The sequence below is a fragment of the Saccoglossus kowalevskii genome, chromosome 9, assembly GCF_978046115.1.
Source record: "Saccoglossus kowalevskii chromosome 9, keSacKowa6.1, whole genome shotgun sequence".
Classification (NCBI taxonomy): Eukaryota; Metazoa; Hemichordata; class Enteropneusta; family Harrimaniidae; genus Saccoglossus; species Saccoglossus kowalevskii.
The window spans coordinates 23,887,273-23,909,423 of record NC_140649.1 but is presented as its reverse complement, the minus strand read 5'-3'; the positions used below and the strand labels follow the sequence as shown (position 1 = coordinate 23,909,423).

The following is a 22,151-nucleotide window of genomic DNA, read 5'->3' as shown; positions in this document are numbered from 1 at the left end:
GAATAGTTTCTCACAAAAAATGATTTAATAAATAACAACAACAAATTGCACACTGGCTAACTATACACAACATCAATATAGTTTAGCCTAAAGCAGCAAAAGGTATACACTAGACTTAGTAAATTCAGAATAGAAAATACTAAATGCCCAATTCAATTTCTCCTATCAGTAACAGGAATCCACTCAAAATTTACAACTTACCACAATGTCAGTAAGTATAACAATTTAGTACTCACCCTTTAACAAATAGGCCAAACATAAGAATAGTTAAAGGGGTCTACGTAAGATATACCACAGAACAATCTATGTTTAATTCTCAATACAGGAATATGTAACAAACGCAATAGTAATACGGTTTATGCTCCCTAACGCTTAAACGCACAAACCCGTATAACAAAAATTTTAGCCGGAATGGCCGAAAATGTAAAACAGAAAACTGAGCCCGCGGTACGCTGAATAGTGCGACGGAAAGGCCAAATATATGTCAGTCGCACAGACAATGAAAACGTCAAAACACACGATAAACGCTAAGTAGCCAGATTCAATGAACAATCAAGAGAGAATGACTATAAAAACAACAAGTTATTCATTGAATCCAGTACTCCCGAAACTCTTCACTGATAGTGTACTCTATAGGGCGGTAAATTCAAAGGACGATAAAATACACTATGTCGTAACAAAAATTATACGCTTCAATAAAAACAACTTATACAGGGAAATTACTAAGGAACCTTAGATTATAAAACATATGGCATGCACTATCGAAATGGGTCCAACTGAAGTTTTTATGGACACAGTATACGGGACTCACGTATCTTCAACGGCGGTTCTGTCCGTCCACAAACTTGATTTCTTCGTGCACAACAAACGATGCTTGAAAAACTTCAAATGATCCGGAATTTCTGGCACATCCACGCTGAGTTTCTCTGCAGCTTGATTATTGACTTTCCGAGCACATAGTCCGTCAAAAATGTGGAAATATTCAAAATGTTCCGGAGACTTCTTGTCGCACGTCAGCTCACAACATCCGCCATAACAACCGCTGCCTCCGTCTCGCTCTTAGGTAGGCTCGTACCATTTGCAAGAAGGCCGGGGGACCAATCTAAAATCCCTGCAACTCTAAATATTTAAACCCTAACTACGAAATTTATATCATCTAAAATTATAATAGTACTATAAAATAATACAACCTATGGAACAACGCGCTGACACAATACAAAGTCATTAGCGGTGCGCAGCAAAACCCTCTAAAAAAACAACTGGTCATGCGCTACGCGTGTTGAAATCATGACGTCACTTACATAGCAACTTTCCAAGACCAACTTGTCAACAAAAGCCACGCTGCGTCAAAGTAGAACGCACTCATAAATTTTAAAACACAGGAAAATTCCCTATCAAAATAGCATCATAACGAACAAAAGAAATACTGCTTACTCCTAGGAATATACATACAAGACAAATATAATATCTCAAAAACTAGGTCACCAACATAAATTATGCAAATTATCCTTGATGCCAGAAAAACTTTCAAAACAAAAACGCGCTGGTTAATACAAATCAATGCTGACTAAATAATAGAAATAAGGGGCTCGTTCACAATACAAGATGAACTACTCTGGGTGATTTTAAACCAATCATGTGTGGCCTACCTACACTAATATCCTCCTTTGAGGACAACAAATTAACCCCATGTGTCTAACACCCGTTGGCGCAACTCGACAGAAGTCGTGGTTACACCTGCATACAATTATAATATAGGTTTTTTCAGGTCAAATGTCCACAATATCATAGCAACTGTCATCATCTTCAGGTGGAGGTTGAAGAGGTCCCAGAGGGGTCACGGGAGATGGTGGCCTGGTGGTTATCCCTGCAGTGGTCGTGGCTGTGCTCACAAAGTCACTCAGAGAGTCTATGGTCTTGTCAGCAGCAGCAGCACAATAACCCTGGGAGCTGGTAGGTGATGACCTTGCTAGGGGTGCCATGGCTCTAGTTGCCCCCGTGTCCAGGATGTTGGTGAGGCTTATTGATGGTTGTGATGATGATTGAGCGGGGTACTGGCTGCTCATGTAATGAGAGTCTTGGGAGCCCCAGACACTGGTGAACTGTTGACCTGGCATCTGCTGGGTCGACCACTGTGATGGTGGAGACTGCCACAGGTGACACCCGAGACACCATTCCTGGGGGTACTGCCTGCTGGTTGAGCTTGGTGGGTACGTCTGAAGTTGTGGCTGGATTGGTTAGTTTTGTGCGATCTGTTGCTGCTGCTGTGGGAAGATGGGCATCTGCTGAAATATCTCCTGGCACTCTTCAGCCTGCCTCTGTCCTTCTTGTAGCACTGCCATGAGCTTGATCTGTGTGGCCCGTTTGATGTCCCTAGGAAGTTGTGACAGACCCTCATCTATTTGTCATCTATATGACAAAGGTGGGGGCACACATTTCTTGCCAGACATGAAGTCTATCAGACTTCGCTTCAAGTCAACACTCTCTGTGGAGAGTCTCCGAGAGGGGGGCTCTGCAGACTGGAACCGACTTCCCCACAGGTGGCTCATCTGGGTACATTTGGACTTTGTGAAGGCTAAAGTTTGTAAAGTTTGTGAAGGCTGCCACCTCAACACCCATGTCAGTAGCTTTTTCCTCCTATAGCTTCTTTTTGTTCTGCGAATCTTTATAATCTTTATATAGATGGACGGAGTGTCATTTAGCCAGTCATTGTCCCTATCTGGCTCTTCTTTGCCGCACCTCTACTTTTCTTGGTTCTCATCTTTGTAATTTCTAGTAGTTTTTCAGGTTTAGGATACTTCTTCATTTGGAAACAATGCAATGAGTGGTAATCAAGTCGCAGCACTATTTAAAGGGATGGACACAGAGCGCGGGTATTGTAGGAGCGTGTGAAAGAGCATAAGAGCGCGTGAAGCTTGCCAAACGTCAAAGCATCTCAATTCGTGAGAAAGCATGAGAGTCCTTCATGGAAGCGTAACAAAGCGAGTCAGATCTTGATGAAAGTGTCTGTCCTCATGTCAGATCTTAATGCCAGATCGTAGCCAATCTTGAGACATCTTAACAAAGCGTCTCAAGAGGTGACATACCATGAAGACTGGGGAGCCCGCTTTGAACCAAGCTCTGTTACACTTTCCTACGCTTTTAGTCAAGCTTTGATACGCTATCGGCGCTTTAATCAATTCGTGAAAGAGCACCCACAACTCTTAAAAAAATTAAAATTTGTTGGCGCTCTTGCCGGATGTCCCATTTTACTCCAAGCTTTCCTATGATCTATTACGATCCTGACGCTTTAGTCAAGCTTTGTTACGCTTTGGTGCCGTTTTGCTCGCCGCTTTAAAGCGCAATCAAAGGTCGTTGGTGTAAACTAAGCATAATGTCTAACTTAATTATGCGCTCGTTGAGCCAATTTCCAATTCTGTCAAATATAATAATCTATCAGCCTTCATTCTAATATACATGTGCACACTTTGGGAATGTTTTCAATTTTGAACTTTCATGATAGTGGTTATGTTACATGTAGCTACGTTTACACACTTTCCTGAAAACATTTATGTAGATTGTATACTGTAATAGATACAGACGAAATAACTAGGAGAGGGTAAGCTTATATAACAGGTTGATATGATGCTCATTAAGCCTTTGTCACATATTCTATATTTATTCTTATTTATTTATTGATTGTTTTGATGTTTTTTGCAGCAGTTGCATATAAGGATATCACCTTATTTAATTCAAAAGCATTACCAAGTAAGACTGACAGTATTTTCATTGGTGGATACTCAGCTGGTAGTGATGAAACAACATCATTTACATTTGGTAGAGTAATAGATACAGGTACAGGGGATGCGTTACCAAGTGATGTGTCTTATTCAAACCAGGGTGGTCATGCAAGGAGGATGACCATCCAAGCAGGCTCTGGTCAACCTGGTGTATACTACTGTGATCATTTGGCTTTCAGGTTACAAACTGTTTTAGTGGCATCACAAGGTGAGTATATGACATTGTTAATGTTTTTAAGCATACATGTATAGTAATAAAATCTATATACTATAAGTTTTTAAAATTATTATATAAATTAAATAATATAGATAAAAAAAACGTAGATTGTAGGGACATGCTTAGCAGATAACTCACATTAGTTTATTTTTAGATAGTAAAGTTTTATTCATCATCCAGCCAGAAACAGTAATGCCCGGCTGTTAAAATCTTAAAAATCTCTAAGGTGTAAATATGTGATCGTTGAATGGCTCCAGCCGTTGGCGCGATCACGTGATTATGAAGCCTGCGTCTCAAACGTTACAGGATAGAGAGTAGCCAGTGTTAGTATAAAAAATGTTTATGGTGACTCTGAAATATAATAATATTGTCCTGCAACGTCGTGTGAGCAAAACGTATGTATGTTATGTCACTATAGTAATAAATCTCTCTTCGAACTATTCTGAGATGTTCTTTTCCTCATTTAGTTGGGTTTATTCAAGTTCCAATAAATTATTATATGTGTAAAGTTACATTACAATGGAATATAGCCTTTTTAATGGTCTTTTCTGTGTTTATATAAATAATATAAATTATAATATTATAAAGTTCAATAGTTTACTTATATAATAGTTTATATAACAAAAAATAAGCGTTATAGATTGTTATTAATGAGTTAGTTACCAAGTTCTCGATGCCACCAAATAGTCGCATTAAAAGGTAAAATAATCATTGCAAGATAGAAATCAACTTAGCACAATCCTCGCTTGTTTACGGTACACCCAGAGCAACACGTGGAGGTCATCTGTCGGTAGTACATGCTATTTTTGTTTTTACCAAAGTAATCTGGTAAATTTGCGGTTTGTGATGGTGTGCATGTTTCATGCTGGTCGAAATGTAAATCAGGTTAAATTGGGCGGAATTGGCATAGAAATGTTAACAACAAATGTGAAAATGTATTTATTGAGTGAAAGTGGTATTTTTATATTTATACAAACGTTTCTATTGGACCCTTTATTATGCATTGTGATAGTAGTTCTACATTACATTAACACATGCATTTGTTTAATGACACACTTCAAGATGATCAAATGATGGTTTTAGAAATTCATCAAAATCAAGCGTCTCTGCAGTTTCATAACCAGATCTTCTCTGACATGCCTTGACTGATCTCATTCAACACAAGAAACATAGCCACCAAAATGCATAAATAATCTAGCTCCCGTTTGTAGCATGTCTGTCATATGAGCGTCAGTCATAATGAGTAGTAAAACGGTGAATGTCTTGCATTGCTCAACAGCCAATAGGAACTGTAACATAACTCTATTGATGTAATCTAACATTAATTATACTAACGCAACTAACCCTTTTTCTGCAGACAAGGCTGCTTGTTTCATAATTCGGCTTATATTTCAAATGTCCTAAGTTGGTACACACACATATTCTCTTATATGACGTCCTGTTTATATATACTCGGTTTACATTACTCGGCATTATATCGGAGACACATTTATGCTCCACCCAACATTTAACAGGATGTTATTTATTGTGCGTTTATACGGCTGGGTCAAACAAAGGGCGAGCTAAATCACATGACAATCAATATGTTCTCAAAACACCTCCTGGATAATGATGTCATGTGATGACAATCATACTTCTCGGATGACAGCTAAAACCTAAATTCTTTGGGAAACAGGAAGTAAACTCAGAGAAGTCAATTAAGAATACAGCGACCGTTTTGTGCCAATTGCTACCACAACATTTATTTTCACGATCAAAAGTCCTTCTACCCCCGGTCTGCAAACGGTTAGCTTTCATTTGTCACGAATCATGTTGCAGGTGAACAAACCGTAGACACCCGGTCGAGGAAGTCAGGAAATCTGACAGGTTACGATGCCGAAAATATTCATGAATGTTCATCAAAATCGTCAAATTTGCCGTCATGCAAAGCGATACCTCGTTGTATGACTTCACTTTGACCTAAATATTACAGGTAAACAAAACATGTAAACAAAATAAGCACTATGAAATGTCGAGTTATTGAACCGCGATACAGAACAAAACAGCCCACCAACTCATGAACATCCACTTCTTGCAATGTAAAGATTAATACCGGGAATTATGTTATCTAGTTTTAATAAGGAAAAAAAAACGGAGCGTACCAAAATGCTGACATAGCTAAACAAAGCTTGTCAAAATGGCGTCGTTCATTGTTAACGTGGCCGATCGAAAAAGCTGTGATGTTTCTGATCCTTCGGGGTTCATAAAAATTCATGTCAACTATACAATAACTTTTGACTTTATTCGATACACAAGTATATAATAACGTTTAAATATTTGCACATAAATAGACTTTTTTAGCACTGAATAGCGCACATTGTCGTTTCAAAACGTCGCCATTTGCATTTACGATCGAAAAGAGCATCGATAAAAATCGCCCAATTTTACGTTAATAAAATACGGTGTTACTAATAACATTTAAGCCCAGCAATTTTTAATGATATGTTTTGAACATAAAATGTCAAAATCAAAGACTAATATTTGTTACGCGTCAAGAAGAACGGTAAATAAAATAGAGTTCATTTCAATTTCCCCAAAAGTCAAACACGAAACATTTCTTGGTCAAAGGTATGAAAATTTGTTGCGAAAATGTATCGCAGCTGGTAAAATAGATAAATTAAAGAACTTCTCGCTAGCTAAAACATGACTTTATACAGATATCCTGATTAAAAAATTATGTTAAAAAGCTCGAATTCAGGAATAAAACACAAAGAAAACACAAAACACTGATGATGTCAAAAATAGTGGCAGACTGTGTACTGGTCACGTAACAATGCTTCGCGGCCGCAACACGCTTTTGCCAGGGAATGAGGCCAATTTATACCTATACAATAGCAGTTTCCAGACCGGGGATAGAGGGACTGTGGTTGATATACAGTTTTTGCACGTACTTACGATATGTACTCCTAAAATGTTACGTAACTTGAAGAAGGCGATATAGGGCATGATTTACACCGATGCATTTACACAGTCAGAGCCACGTTGTGCCCAGTCTTATCTGAGCTCAGCCCTAAGATTTATCGGCGCCAAAATCTTCTCGAGCTGGATCGAGCCGAACGCTTTTACATTGTGATTTTTACTGGCCCGCGGCATTGGGCGCTGGTAAAATGTTGTCTTGTAAACGAAGAATAGATTGTATTATGGGCTTGTGATAATTCTGCCACATAGACATAATAAAGATTTAGTTCACTGTACAGGGGAGGAGTGGGCTGTAAAATCCTCAATGGGTAGTTGGTAATATACTGTACTGTTTATTAGATTAGAATTGTCTTCCAGGAAAGGTATTACCTTGTATTTATGATTTGTTTCCCTCTTTATAGCTGAAATAAACCCAGAGAGTCAAACCAAGACCGGGAGTTGGGGAGATGATGTAACACTGACAATGACCATACAATCAACATCAATAATGGAATCACAATTGAAATGGAAACATAATGGTGTGGATATAGAAGCATGGAATGGACAAAGTAGTATTACAATTACATCTGTTAAACCATCAGATGCTGGAATTTATGAATGTTATACTACTCAACAACAACGACAAGCCGGACTAAATGGTTTTATGAGACTTATTGTTAGACGTAAGTTCATTTGTTTTACATTAATTAATTATATTATTGTATAGTAAAATATCTTTCATACATGTGAATTTTAAAATTCTTGAATGTTTATACAAGTGCTTCATCCTCGACTTGATAATTTGTTTCAATCAGATAGCTCTGTCCATTAACTTAACCTATTCTCAATTAACATATCCCTAACATTTTATTAATAACTAGACACACGACACAGAAAACAAACATCTTAACTTACTGGCATTCATGTCTTCACTATTTATTTTGAGTGACGCTCATATAACAAACATGCTACAAGCTGCACGACTTTTGTCGCTTAGTAGAAAAGGCTTCCACCTGGGATCTTGGATCTAATGAAACGTCAACTGTTGACTTTTTACTAGAATCGAAATGTAATTTTCAGTCTAGGACCCGATTTCCCGGCCTCTCAAAAAGGAGCGGCGTTGCGTTCATGTTGTTGATGTAGGTAGTTATGTTTATTTTGATATTTGATGACATACGAAATAGCATAGCGTTCAATCAATGTTTTCTCCTACATATTTCTTCACTCGAAAATGAGAAACAATATGTGAAAATATTTTTTTGTATAAGATCATATGTGCGAATATTTATGTTTCTATTATTTAACCGTTCATTCTGTTGATGATTTACACTTCATTTGTGCATCTTTTGTTGACTCGGCACAGACTGATCCACGATTAGCAAGTGAGATCCAATTCAGCCATTATTACATACAGCAATAAATGTAGGTTTTGAGACTGTTGTGCAGTTTCAACCCACTGCACATTGTCAAAACTTCTTTTACATAAGTTATCATTTGATTTCCCCATCCCAGAAGTATGACAAAATGTCTTTCAGATACGATGACAAATTTGATGTGCTCGAGGAAAATAGATATTGTGTTTTTAGCTTGCCACAAAGCGTCATCACTGCAGGTAGAACAAGCAGTGAGATCAAACTTGAACTCATTAAATGTTTTTAAAATTAATTTAGCTATTAGTGGACTCTACTTACTAAGCCATGTCCGACTCTCATGGATGTTGGTGTTTCGACGATGTAGAGTTTTCAGTGCTTCGTCGGTTCTTCGCACTCAAAGAATCAGTCAGTCTTCCTACAGTTGAGCATTGATCACACTCGGCTCAGTATGCCATTCACCCTAAGTATCCATGACTTCAGAGTCAATAATATGTCGCTCCACGAACTTCAGAGGGATCTAGGCAATATGCCATATTTGCCACTGCCACATTATCATGGTCTGATAAAATAATCGGAAATGTCGGAGTCGGAAATGACCCACTGGTGCGAAAACTGCTGAAGGTGTGTAATGCTGGATATTTAGCCAGCGACAAAGCAATTACACGGATCAAACACTTTATTGATTTATTATGTGTCGGAAATGATCTTTGCTCTGACAATCTTGTGAGTACAAATCTTACCAAACCTACCGGCGCTTTTCAAAGCCAATCTTCTTCTCCAAACGAGTTATATCTTATACCATATACTATCCCATATTTCATTTTAATCCCAGTTTGGACATCCGTCTGTAACCACCTGTCTCTCATACCTACCTTCACCAATCTAAGGTCAAACTTCACACGTAAAGGTATATTGGATAGCCAAATGTCAGCCATTTAAGGCCAGAAATGCATGAAAATTTGTTCTCAACTATTTCAGAACTTGATGTCAAAATTGGTTTTAACTTGAAACATGCATAACACACAGATGAACGTCGATGCATGTTATTTTATTTTTAGAATTCGGCCTAATGTTACATGTTATTTTTAAGAATGCGGCCCCAGATCCATATTTCTGACATGCCGAGACTGATCAAGTTCACACCTTACACATACGTCAGATATTATGTTATGCACATACATTTGTGTGATGACATTTTGGATAACAACATTGCGTCTGTTATTAAGATGCAATACATTTTGAGAACATACACTTTACAGATATATACATAAATACTCAAATATTCTCAACAATATACACTCAACACTGGATTCAATGTCGTGCAACTGGCATAGTGTCTTGTTACTACAGTCGGTTATACGAATTAACCCCTAAGAATCAGCTCTGAATGCCTAGCATTCATATTCGTAATAAATTACATTTTAGTAAAGATGCGAATCTGGTTTCCAATGAAACAGCAATTTTGGAAATTATCATTGATTTACAACTAAATAAGTTATACATTGATTATGATGACATTTTGAAAACAAGTACAACTGTACTAGGGATTGGTTGAGACCAGTATCTCACTGCCATGGAAGCAAACAAGTTTTTATTTGTTGCCAGATAACTAGGATTTAATTATGTTTTATGGATGGGTTGCCCTTCAATCATTAACAAACTATAATCAATTTGATTCAAGGAGCGATCTACATATATATGTAGATCCATTATCAATGGAGATTTACAATTTACATTACATTTCTAAATAATCCTTGAACATTCTCAGGTAGGTTCATTGTCTGATTTATTGAGTGGATAAACCTAATCAAGACTCAATTCAGTTTTTCCTTTCAGAAATAGTCTAGGAGCTTACATGAGTGTGACGAAAGTGTGTTGTCATAAGACGGCATATCGACAGTATAATACGAGTAGACTTGTGATATGTAATTGGCATTAACGTGGTGGTTTACCTTGGAGAACCTTCTAGTTATACTGTGCATTACATTTATATAATCTTGAGCTGGTGACTATTTATTTTATCAGAAATAGCACTAATTATGAATACTAACAGGTTGCTCTTGCTGTTTTCAAATTAAATCTACTTAAAGATCTACTTAATTCTGGTAATTAGCATACATATTGTACAACAGCAGATGGCCACCAACGAATCAGGCTGTGCTCTACGTCGCCGCATCAAAAACGCATTTGGCCTTCACTGTTTAATGTAATAGCACTATCACTACACTTCAAACCGACTTAAAAAACAAATCTGCGAAAACTGCCGAAGAAGAGAAGGGCGGTGGAAAGGAGAGAAAATGTAAAGAAAAACTAAATTGAGAGGCGATGCCATTTCAGACGAGGAACAAGCAACAAGTACCCATCACGCAATATATTATTACCTCAACATTAGAAGAGTACACCACAGATAAAAAAGACAGAATCCATTGGATTGAAAGTATTTTCTATAAGCTCATTATTGAGCAAAATCGTATAGATGCAAGAGTTAATAATTCTAGTATTGAAAAGATAAAATGACAATACATTTATGCTTACACCATTAAATATACGGGCACATTCGTATTTATCAATCAATACCACATTTTGTCTGTTTATCACATGATATGTGGCATGCAATTGGATCACCATACTGTCACCTGTAATCAATTCAACAGTATCCACATTTTCTTGTATTAGTATATATTGTTAGTTTAGAAGTATTCATTCTTTTTTATCTCATGTAATTGAAAATGTCGATGATTTTATATAATGGGATGGTTCTCACTTTTTCATCGTCCATTAAATCTGCCACAGTCAATTGACAATGATTACATAATGTCCTTTCAGTGTAATTCTTGACCATGCCACATATGTCATATACATTTTGATGATTCTATTATTTTGATGTTACCCGGTCCATATATTTTTCAACTAATTATCACAGGTTGTCCCAGTGGTAAATACGGTGATACATGTCTACTTAACTGTCCTACATGTTATAATGGAGGTATATGTAATGCAGACACTGGAGAATGTATATGTCCACCAGGATTTACAGGAGATGACTGTAATACAGGTAAATACCATAATGTATGTGTTATTCAAAAGACAAAACCGAGAGAGAGAGAGAGAGAGAGAAAGAGAGAGAGATGCATAACTTGTATTGCCCCTTAATATTTCATCGCACCCACTCTTCCACTGACCTATATAACGGCATCTTCCATATTCCACAGTTCTCAGCATAGACTGTAAAACTAAATATTATTGTTGTCACGTGAAAAGCTGTTGGGTGTATTCCCAAATATATACCCTTCTTTGCTGACTCACATTTAAATGGCCTAACTAAAACAGCAAGCTATCTACTACAACAGAGCTGTTTAATAAGCGCCACAGTTCGTAATTATACGTAAAATAACTTGAATACTAAATGTATTTTTTTTACATGTGCGCATATTTTAGCGCATATAGCAGTTAACAATATTTTATGTCAAATCTGTCTGCGATTATTTGTTTTACTTTTAATAAATAGTATGTAGCCTTTTTTTGGTTCACTGGCAATCTTCTAGACATCAAACAGTATCTTGTAAGCCACTGTATATATGTTTCACCATATGTCACCGAGGAGTAGTTTGCGATATTGAGTTCTGTCCTAGCCATAAGAAAAACTAGTAAAATAGAGCACAATTATCATATGCAAAACAATGCTAGATAAAAACACTATGACTCGGGACATACTTATAGAGCATATTTCAACAGCAGGCCATTTAAATGTATGGTATGCTCATTTCTATTCGGACAGCAATATTTCTATTAGAGTAAACAAAATTATAATTTGCAATATCACAAAAGATTGATATATACATTACTAGTTAATGTTTAATTTATTATATTAAAATGGCTTATTTAGGTTTCATTTGTGAGTATTTACCTGCTCCAGTATTGGACCAGCAACTGTATGGGAACTTGCATGGGACTTATTGTCCTGCTTATTGTGTTTGGGTGATGTAATGTTTTGTTAAATAATAAGTAAACATGATTGACATATATTATGCAGTGTAATTTAAACTTCACATATATGTTATACATTATAAATTGCATATACTTATATACAATTTTCCACATATACATATAGATAATACAAAATACATTACATATATTGAGTGTCGTCCTGTTCAAAAAGTATGATGGAAATGGTACTTTTACATCCCAAACCATACTTAACATGCATAAATTTAAAAACAGATGTTGTAATTGAATTGATCTCTTGTAATGAAGTATCATCTACACTCTACATATCGCCTGTTAACTGAAAATGTACACATTTGTCTAATACTAATTTGAAAATCATTTATACCTTGCAGTTTTCATGTTTTTCACATAGAGACAAAATTATTTTTCTCACGGTCGTTTAAAATTGTGTGCACTATTATATATTTTAGATTGTGGTACTAGGGGCAAATGGGGAAAAAATTGCGGTAGAGAGTGTTCATCAATGAATAATGACGCTTGTCGTACAAGGATGTTTTGCGTTTTTGATCCATATGGATGTTCATGTCTTTCATCATATACAGGATTAGATTGCAATACAGGTAAGTTGAATAAATACACTTATCAGTACTGATGGTTGTCATAGTGTAACGATGTTTGTTTCTAATTCATATGGATGTTCATGTCGTGTATTATATACAGGATTAGATTGCAATACAGACAATTTTAATAAATACACACAGCATATACGGGATTATATTGCAATACAGGTAAGTTGAATAAATACACCAAGCAGTACTGATGGTTGTCATAGTATAATGATGTGTGTTTCTGAGCCATAAGGATGTTCATGATGTGTATCATATACAGGATTAGATTGCAATACAGGTAAGTTGAATAAATACACCTAGCAGTACTGATGGTTGTCATTGTGTAATGATGTGTGTTTCTGATCCATATGGATGTTGATGCTGTGTATCATATACAGGATTAGATTGTAACACAGGTAAGTTGAATAAATACACCAAGCAGTACTGATGGTTGTCATAGTATAATGATGTGTGTTTCTGAGCCATAAGGATGTTCATGCTGTGTATCATATACAGGATTAGATTGCAATACAGGTAAGTTGAATAAATACACCTAGCAGTACTGATGGTTGTCATAGTGTAATGATGTGTGTTTCTGATCCATATAGATGTTCATGTCTTGCATTATATACAAGATTAGATTGCAATACAGGTAAGTTGAATAAATACACCTAGCAGTACTGATGGTTGTCATAGTATAATGATGTGTGTTTCTGATCCATATGGATGTTCATGTCTTGCGTGATATTCAGGATTAGATTGCAATACAGGTAAGTTGAATAAATACACTTAGCAGTACTGATGGTTGTCATAGTGTAATGATGTGTGTTTCTGATCCATATGGATGTTGATGCTGTGTATCATATACAGGATTAGATTGTAACACAGGTAAGTTGAATAAATACACCTAGCAGTACTGATGGTTGTCATAGTGTAATGATGTGTGTTTCTGATCCATATGGATGTTCATGTCTTGCGTGATATACAAGATTAGATTGCAATACAAGTAAGTTGAATAATTACACGCAGCAGTGCTAATGGTTGTCATAGAGTAATGATGTGTGTTTCTGATTCATATGGATGTTACTGTCTTGCATCATATACAAGATTAGATTGCAATACAGGTAAGTTGAATAATTACACCCAGCAGTACTAATGGTTGTCATAGAGTAATGATGTGTGTTTCTGATTCATATGGATGTTACTGTCTTGCATCATATACAAGATTAGATTGCAATACAGGTAAGTTGAATAAATACACCTAGCAGTACTGATGGTTGTCATAGTGTAATGATGTGTGTTTCTGATCCATATGGATGTTCCTGTCTTGCATCATACAAAATTATAATACAAGTAAGTCGAATTCCTCCAGAACATACCCGTCGCATTACTTATCAATGTCACATGTAAGCCACCCAATTACAGATCAAAATGGTTTGATTATGTACAGCTTAAGTTATATAGTTCCTTAGACGACATGTATATATATTCCCTGAGTTACCTTCATACTGACATTTACTTTATTTTACCAGATTGTCCTTCAGGAACATACGGGGCTGGATGTACACAGACATGTCACTGTACCGATGGATGTAATGGAAGAACAAGATATTGTACCAATGGAGGTGCATGTGTAAATGGATATAATGGTGTATCATGTCAAGGTAATATTATGTAACATTATGTATTGATTTTATACAAAGAAATAGAGACATTATTTAGCAGTCACTAAAATTGTGATAGAGTGGTAATAAGTGTAAAGTTATGACTATGATATCACTTTAGATATGTCAGTTTACCAATGGGTGTAATTACAAAAGAAGAATGTATTAACAGTCCCGGTAATTGTGATACAGGGTGGGTGGTAATAATTGCAATGCTATGAATATGATATCATATAATATATATCATATATGATATTTCGTAGCAATGGATGTAATTACAAAAGGAAAACGTATTAGCAGTCCTGGTTATTGTGATACCGAATGGAGTGGTAATAATAGTAAGGGTATGTTTATGATAGCAGATCGTACATGTCATTTTACTAATAGGCGTAATTTATAGTTGAATATATTGGTAGTATTAATCGGACATATCTGTGCAATGCAATGAATTAAACATTATGCAGAGTAGCCATCTGTGCTAGTATGATTTATATGTATTCCAATTATTTGTGTTTACAAGTCATCAACTATATGTCTTAAAATATTGTAACGTTTTGTCCTTTTGTTGATAGGTGAGTATAGGTAACGTTTTTCCGTCAACAGTTAGGGGATGTTATTTGGAGTGAAAATATATAACTCAGTAGGACTGATACAATGTATACTTTTAGAAAAAACAATTCACTTAAACACAGCGTACACTGTTAAAATATGTTATTAGTAACACAGTACGTAGTTTATTATTGTAATACATGGAATTCACTTAGGTTCACACGGGTCACAGTCACAGTCAAACTACGGTAGCAAATTCACTTGAGTAGATCACCTTTTAAATAGCTTTCCCGCGACAATATCATGAACCTTCAAGCACAATATGCTTTGTTAACATCAAAGTTGGAATAAAAGATGCAGGGAGAAAATAATTAAATGACATATAGGCAGAAGCTAATCAATGCCCTCAACCAGATAAATACAGACTTGATGTTCGCATGTTCACATCAAGTTCGCGAATCCTTGCAATTCGGACGACGGTGCAGAAAATACTCATACAATCATCATTCAAAATGTTGAATAAATAGTCCGATTTGTGAAAAGATTCATAGTAGATCAATTTTACATACTATTTTATATAGAAACGACACTGAAATAGAAACCACTGTATCAGACGATCGCAGGCCGCCGTACTGTCACTATTTCGTCTTATGGCATGCAGATCATCACATGCAATTTCATATATATTTTATAAAATTGCTCAAATCGCTACTTTTTGAACTCTGAATCAATATAACAGAAGACTAAGTATGGCTCAACGTAACCATATATCTAAACAGAAACACCGTGTTGTAGTACACATGTACAACCGGCAGTTTTGTCTGTATATAAATTAGTGTTTTGCGTAATTGTCCAGACGTTTATGTAAAAATTCCATGCAATTTTTTCACTGTGGAAGAAAACCTTTAAAAGTTACCCTAAATATGCTTTCAAGTCCAGTACAATATGTGCTGATTGTTTGTTATTTATTACCTCCAAACATGCAACAAGTACATGAAATTGACCGTTAATTCTGGTGTAAATAGTCACGCTATAAGGTTTGGTGTGCTGCCTATGGGGTATGCAGAAAGTCGTGGAAGGTTTCCATGGAAATGAGGATATATAATGTTTCCAATACTAAAACGGTAAAAAAATATAAATATTTTTACTTAATTACGAACCACATATACTCTTCATTCTAGCGTAGTTGGGTACTAATTACCGATCATATTTCTATCCAAAATTATTGTGATATGCCATGTACTGATTTTCACCGATTTGATGCCGTGTTCTAAATGTTATAAAGGCGACATAGTCGCTATGAAGCGCATTTCTACGTCCGTTCAAACATCGATTGTAAACATTGCTTATATAACACTATAACGTATTATTTTTTGATATTATTCCAGTTCCGTCTTCGTGCCCGGTTGGATTCTATGGTGAATTGTGTAAATATAATTGCCATTTTGCCATTGTGTAAACAATGCAGCATGTGATAAGAACACTGGTGTTTGTCCAAATAAAGAGTGTGCACCAGGATGGATAAATCTAGATACTATAGATTCTGATTGTCAACAAGGTTTGTATGTCAACTCACTGGTTTCCATGGTTAATTATTAAACTATAATTGTCATTGTACAAACAGTGCATCATGTCTAAATGAAGATTGGTCACCAAAAACGATAAGTCTAGATACAATAACTAAAGATTCTTTTTTCGACTAATAAAATTAAAAATACTGTTTGTTATTGTTTATTTAAATTAACTACTTAGCATATACTACAAGTAATGGTGTGTATGTAAAAAAAGTGGTTTGTGATCCAGGACTTTCCTACTTATTATGCTAGTATAAATACAATGCAGCATGAAACATTGTATCTAAGTCTAGGTTATGTATCATTACATTGGTATGTGAAAAATAATAGATTTACAACAGAATTTTCTTACTTTATAAATTATAAACATCGTAGTAAATAGCAGTCCATAAATACATGTGGAAACAGTTAGGATGTACTTAAAATTCCATAGTAACATCTCGAGAGTGACGTGTGTTATTGCAAATGCCTAACTTGTTTCTGTTCACAGATGGCAGTCCTCGCATACGTGTTGCTCCAACCTTAAAGTCAATCCCGCTGAGCAAACTTATTTTATCTGTGAATTCAGTGGAAATCCGGTAATAAGATCAGATGCAGTAAAGTTATGGAAGTCTGGATCCACTAATTATTTGTCTCCAACTTGTTATAAGATAGAGAATAAATACAAAGTGACTGTGAATTTCAGTGGCATCATAGTTACTGAAGTGGACATATTTTATTATGGTGTTCCAGATATTGGACTTGCAGGACAAATAACATTGAACACATATGGTACGTTCCAATACATAGTATTTAATTAAACTGCCAGTATGAATAGTATATATTGAATTTATAATTAATGCATAATTCATTCGCGTAGTTAAACAGTAGCGTAACCAAGAGAGCGATTGCTACATTTCAATTAACATGCAATAGCTCAAAAATAAGCCACACTCAAGAGGATACAACGGGATTTGAATTAGTTTATTGCAGGACCGATATGTTATTTTATGGAGTAAATACAATTGTTGAAATTGAGTAGTATACTCGCCTCTGGGGTGGTTATTACTTATATATTATACCTTTTCAAGTGAATGCTTAGACTCAGAAATAATAAAGAGCCGGAAACCATGGTTGTATACATGTGATACAGCCCGACAAGTTTTACATTACCGTGAAAAATACAATGTTTCCTGAACGGCAACTTTGATATATGTAAGATCATCGCAATTGACAAAATAATAATACATGACGCCGATTGTCGCTGTGCGCCCGATGTGGTTTCAAAATCGACAAAACTTTCGGAATTAAGAATTATCCTCTGTGAACGATAACCCTTTTATGTTGTTTATGTAAATCTGAACAGTTATGTCTCTCGTGCTTCACTTTTGTTTCCAAAATACTCACGGGGCACATACTTCATTACGCCCTACGTCTGTCCGTATTTGTTGACAGATGGATTTAATCAATCAATTCCCTGAAACGCTGGTATAATGACTAGCAATCAGTTTAGCCGGAAAAAAAATATATCCCGGGTCTATAGCCTCAACTTTGACAAATGTATCATTCTTCCTAATTACTAAATCATCTGTTGAAATACTTGAAATACTAAACATCACACCAATGTGAACATTGTATTTTATTAATAATAGATTATTGTTTTACAAATGTATTGTTTTATATTTATTAAGAGCTTCCTGAATTCCACGAGAGTAACACCCCAATAGTGTTCGAAGACACTAGACAATCAGATCAGCTTACAGAGACTTGGAATGCATGGAATACTACTACTGATTATGGAGATGGACCAGCTGTGTCATATAAAGTTTATTACAGAAAAAGTGATAACATTGGCTGGACATCAGGTCAAGTTATACCAGTCACCAACACGAGTCAGATGACCTATATGTCAACCGTCACAGGATTACATTGGTCAACTGAATATGAAATTACAGTGACTGTTAAAAGACCGGGACTATTTGGAGAAGGAAGTAAACGCGTGACAACTACATCGACTACACTATGTGCAAGTAAGTAATGATTATACATGTTTTCTATTTATATTCCAATCTATTTTTGTCAGTGTCCTTGCATATGCCAAATGCCAACATATATGAACTACAAATACCTTAGCTCTGATAACACTGAAACAAACGCTAACAATTGGCAAAAGTAACTTTCCATATTAGTGAATGTTTTTGAATTATGCCTAAAATTCATTTGTAGTTTTGGAAAAAAAAACATTTTTACTATGCGTTTGAAATATATGTTTAGGCATCTGATTTTATGAAGTTGCTTTTGCTTGATCGGATCATGGTATAACATAGGCCAAACACAATTGCAAAAAATGTAAAGATTGATTACTGCGGCATTTTACCAAGCAAATTTAATTTGATATCTAACATTCATTAAAGCAACACTGTGCATTTAACAAATATCTTCATAACATAAATGTTGTCATTGAGTTGAAACCCAAACAAAATAATAAATATTATTATTATGAGTCGTAATTTTAAGTTGTCATAATCATAGTTTCTACACTGTAAAGTACTTGCATGTTTTTCAATTTCTAATTAAAAGCAGGCTTTTAATTGAACACATGTATATTATATTATAAAACATCTGTATTTTCTATCAAAACATTAGTGTTTTAGTATTATTGAAATATTGTTTGTTTATTAAAACACTTTTTGATGAAAATTAAGCACATTGTAAACACATGAAATACACCTTTACAAAATAAAAAAAAAACTAAGTTTGTTACGAGGACATAATTGAGTCAATAAAGTGGTTATTGATAGAACAATGCAACGAATGTTACGCCATTAGTACTATCAACATTGAGTGAAATTAACTATAGTATGAGACTCGGGACTCGAAAGTCGACATTATGGTATATATACCATCATATGGCCATAACATTATATTATTCAGAAAAAATAATGATGTTAAGACTTTTCAACCACTTTTATTCGAAACTGTTTTATTTTGAGGTGCTTCAAAAAACAAACCAAAATGCAATGTTTCAAACTAAAACACTCGACTATGCATGTTTCACAAGTGTTTATGTTAACAACATATTTCTGTTCAATTGCATTTCCTTCAATCATACAATTATTAACTTATTCTTAGACGTGAGAATAATAATGCAGTTCACACATCATGCTCCAGTGTATTCTTTGATAATTCTTTGTTTAAATCAAATATCTATCAAATTTTATACAGTTTCCCAATTCATAATGTGAAGAAAGTTAGTCATGTGAGACAATTTACCTTCCAGCTGTACAGTGATGCACATCGGCTTTCACAAAAATCGGAAACCTAACTGATACGTTCAGCAAAAGTACAAGGCCATATTACTAATTTACGTTTTTAAGGTGTAATCAACTAAATGCAACTCACCCAGTACAGCATACGTTCAATTTTAACAGGTAACCATTTATATATAATTTAATCATTTGTAGAACCAAATCATCCAATTATAACAAGCATTGCATCAACTGGGCTGACACGAATAACAATTGAAATACAGGTTTGTTCTTGATTTCCATTATATATTCTATATTAATATACATACATTTTGCCGTATTCACAAGCTGTTTTGTTAAGTTAACTGACTATTTAATTTCTAATTCTACAGTTCCCTTCAATCGATGACATAAAATGCAATTATAATGGTACAAACGGATACGTAGAGTTAATCAAAGTGAAATTGAAGCGGGCAAACAGTGAGAATATCTACCAAACCAAAATTATTTATATTTCGGGTCAAATTAAACGAATACATTATTTTGATGTTATTGACAACACATTGCTACCTTATACAGAATATGATGTGATAGTTATACTTGAAAATCGTGATGAAGAGAGTGATTCCAGTGGCAAAGCGATTGTAAGAATGGTTGAAGATGGTATGCATCTATTACATGTTAACATTATTGTTAAAAGTACAACATACAGCAATAATCCAAATAACAAACAACCAAATGAAATATCTTCTCGTAAATAGCGTATTTTCACTAAAATACTTGAAAACAAGCATTAGATTTATTAATTTATATGGCTTTAAATTAGATGGACCTTTTTTGTTTTATTTCAGTTCCATCTCAACCAAGAAATGTAACTTTAGATCCAGCTGTGTTCTTCATTACTGTGCAATGGTTGATACCAGAGCCTGCAAATGGTAAAATAACGGGATATCAGATAACGTATCGGATTTAAAATGACCCAAGTACACTCATATCATTGGAAATAACGAATGATCTATTAGATGTCATGAAGTACCAGATAACAGACCTGGAATACGATGTCAGATATTCTGTAAAGGTATCTCATTTTGGTACTCAAAGGACATTGAATCATATTGCAAGTTTTACAATAATTATGCCTTCAGACAATGAATTGAAATACAGCCTTGCTGCTACCTTGGATGTATGTGCTTACAATTACATGTTCTTTCATTAACATATCCCTCTATGGTTAGTTACCCTATATCATACTGATTTTGTCTTCCATTACTTATACAGATTGTGTCAAAATTTTGATTAATATTGCATGTATCTTTACGTTGCATTAAATACCAGGTAAAAGCGTCGACTAGTGTTGGATATGGTATTGCAAGCTCTGAAGTAAGCATCACAACAGCTGAGACAGGTATGTCTAATATTAACCTAGTAATTCTTTCATTTCGTCATTTTTTGTTGCATTACTTTAGCTGTGAAGGATTTTTAAAGTGTAAGTTTGTGTTTTCATGGGAATAAATTTACCTATGGCCACACAACCTGTGATAGCGATTCTTTATGTCTTGTTCCGACTTATTATTCAGTAGTTAATCAGCCGATAACAGTGTTTAAAATTACAATCGAACTGTGTGTGTTTTATAAAGGTTGTGTTTTGTCAACTATTTCCTCCACTGAGACGAGAAGTCTTTTTCTGAACTCAGTTGATTGTGTATCTTTATTTTACTTTGATAATTTGAATTTTTATTTATTTATTTATTTATTTCTTCCCTTTTGTAACAGGGGCTCACTATGTAACTTAGGAGCTGCACCAAATAAAAATACATTTCACTCAAAGGCTAAAGAAAAACGTTTGATAGACAAAATAGAAACTAATTTACATGAAAATATAAAACAAAAACATCTAAAAGTAGAAGAAATAAGAAAACTACTATATAAAAAGTACATTGTACGTTGGAAAAATATTAAAGATTATCTGTTTACTTTTTCCTACTCGCAATGGCATCAATTAAGACACACAAGACAAGAATTATACTGCTATTTACTGTCACCCAGGATTAAACATAGCACTTCGTTGTTTGCTATGAAGTCTTTATATAAATTTATTTCATTTTTGGTGCATAAGAGCATTTCAATCCCTTCCATTGGGGTTTTTCTCTGTGCTGAGAAACATTCACAATGTAATATGAAATGCTAAAGTGTTTCACGTTCCTTTTTGCAACATGTACAAATACAATCATTGTTATCCAAGTTTGCCAATTTCCTTTTCTCATTTGCCAAACCA

At 34.9% G+C, this 22,151-nt stretch overlaps 1 protein-coding gene across 1 annotated transcript; it reads left to right on the top strand.

The window, feature by feature from the left end:
- The first annotated feature begins 2,137 nt into the window (after positions 1–2,137).
- LOC102808017 (uncharacterized) lies at positions 2,138–20,849 on the top strand. Its single transcript, XM_085504025.1, has 13 exons — positions 2,138–2,210; positions 3,700–3,987; positions 7,356–7,616; positions 11,230–11,361; positions 12,725–12,874; positions 14,395–14,526; positions 14,790–14,870; positions 16,544–16,637; positions 17,140–17,420; positions 18,320–18,658; positions 20,093–20,160; positions 20,269–20,539; positions 20,728–20,849. Exons 1-13 carry the CDS (start codon positions 2,138–2,140, stop codon positions 20,847–20,849), a joined length of 2,292 nt encoding a protein of 763 aa, XP_085360151.1.
- Positions 20,850–22,151: the final 1,302 nt, after the last annotated feature.

Excerpts from the sequence above, each read along its gene's own strand:
- LOC102808017 (XM_085504025.1), top strand. The coding sequence starts at position 2,138 with ATGGTGGAGACTGCCACAGGTGACACCCGAGACACCATTCCTGGGGGT. Across the intron at positions 2,211-3,699 it reads CTGCTGGTTGAGCTTGGTGG|CAGTTGCATATAAGGATATC; the intron begins GTACGTCTGAAG and ends TGTTTTTTGCAG. Across the intron at positions 18,659-20,092 it reads ATCGACTACACTATGTGCAA|AACCAAATCATCCAATTATA; the intron begins GTAAGTAATGAT and ends AATCATTTGTAG.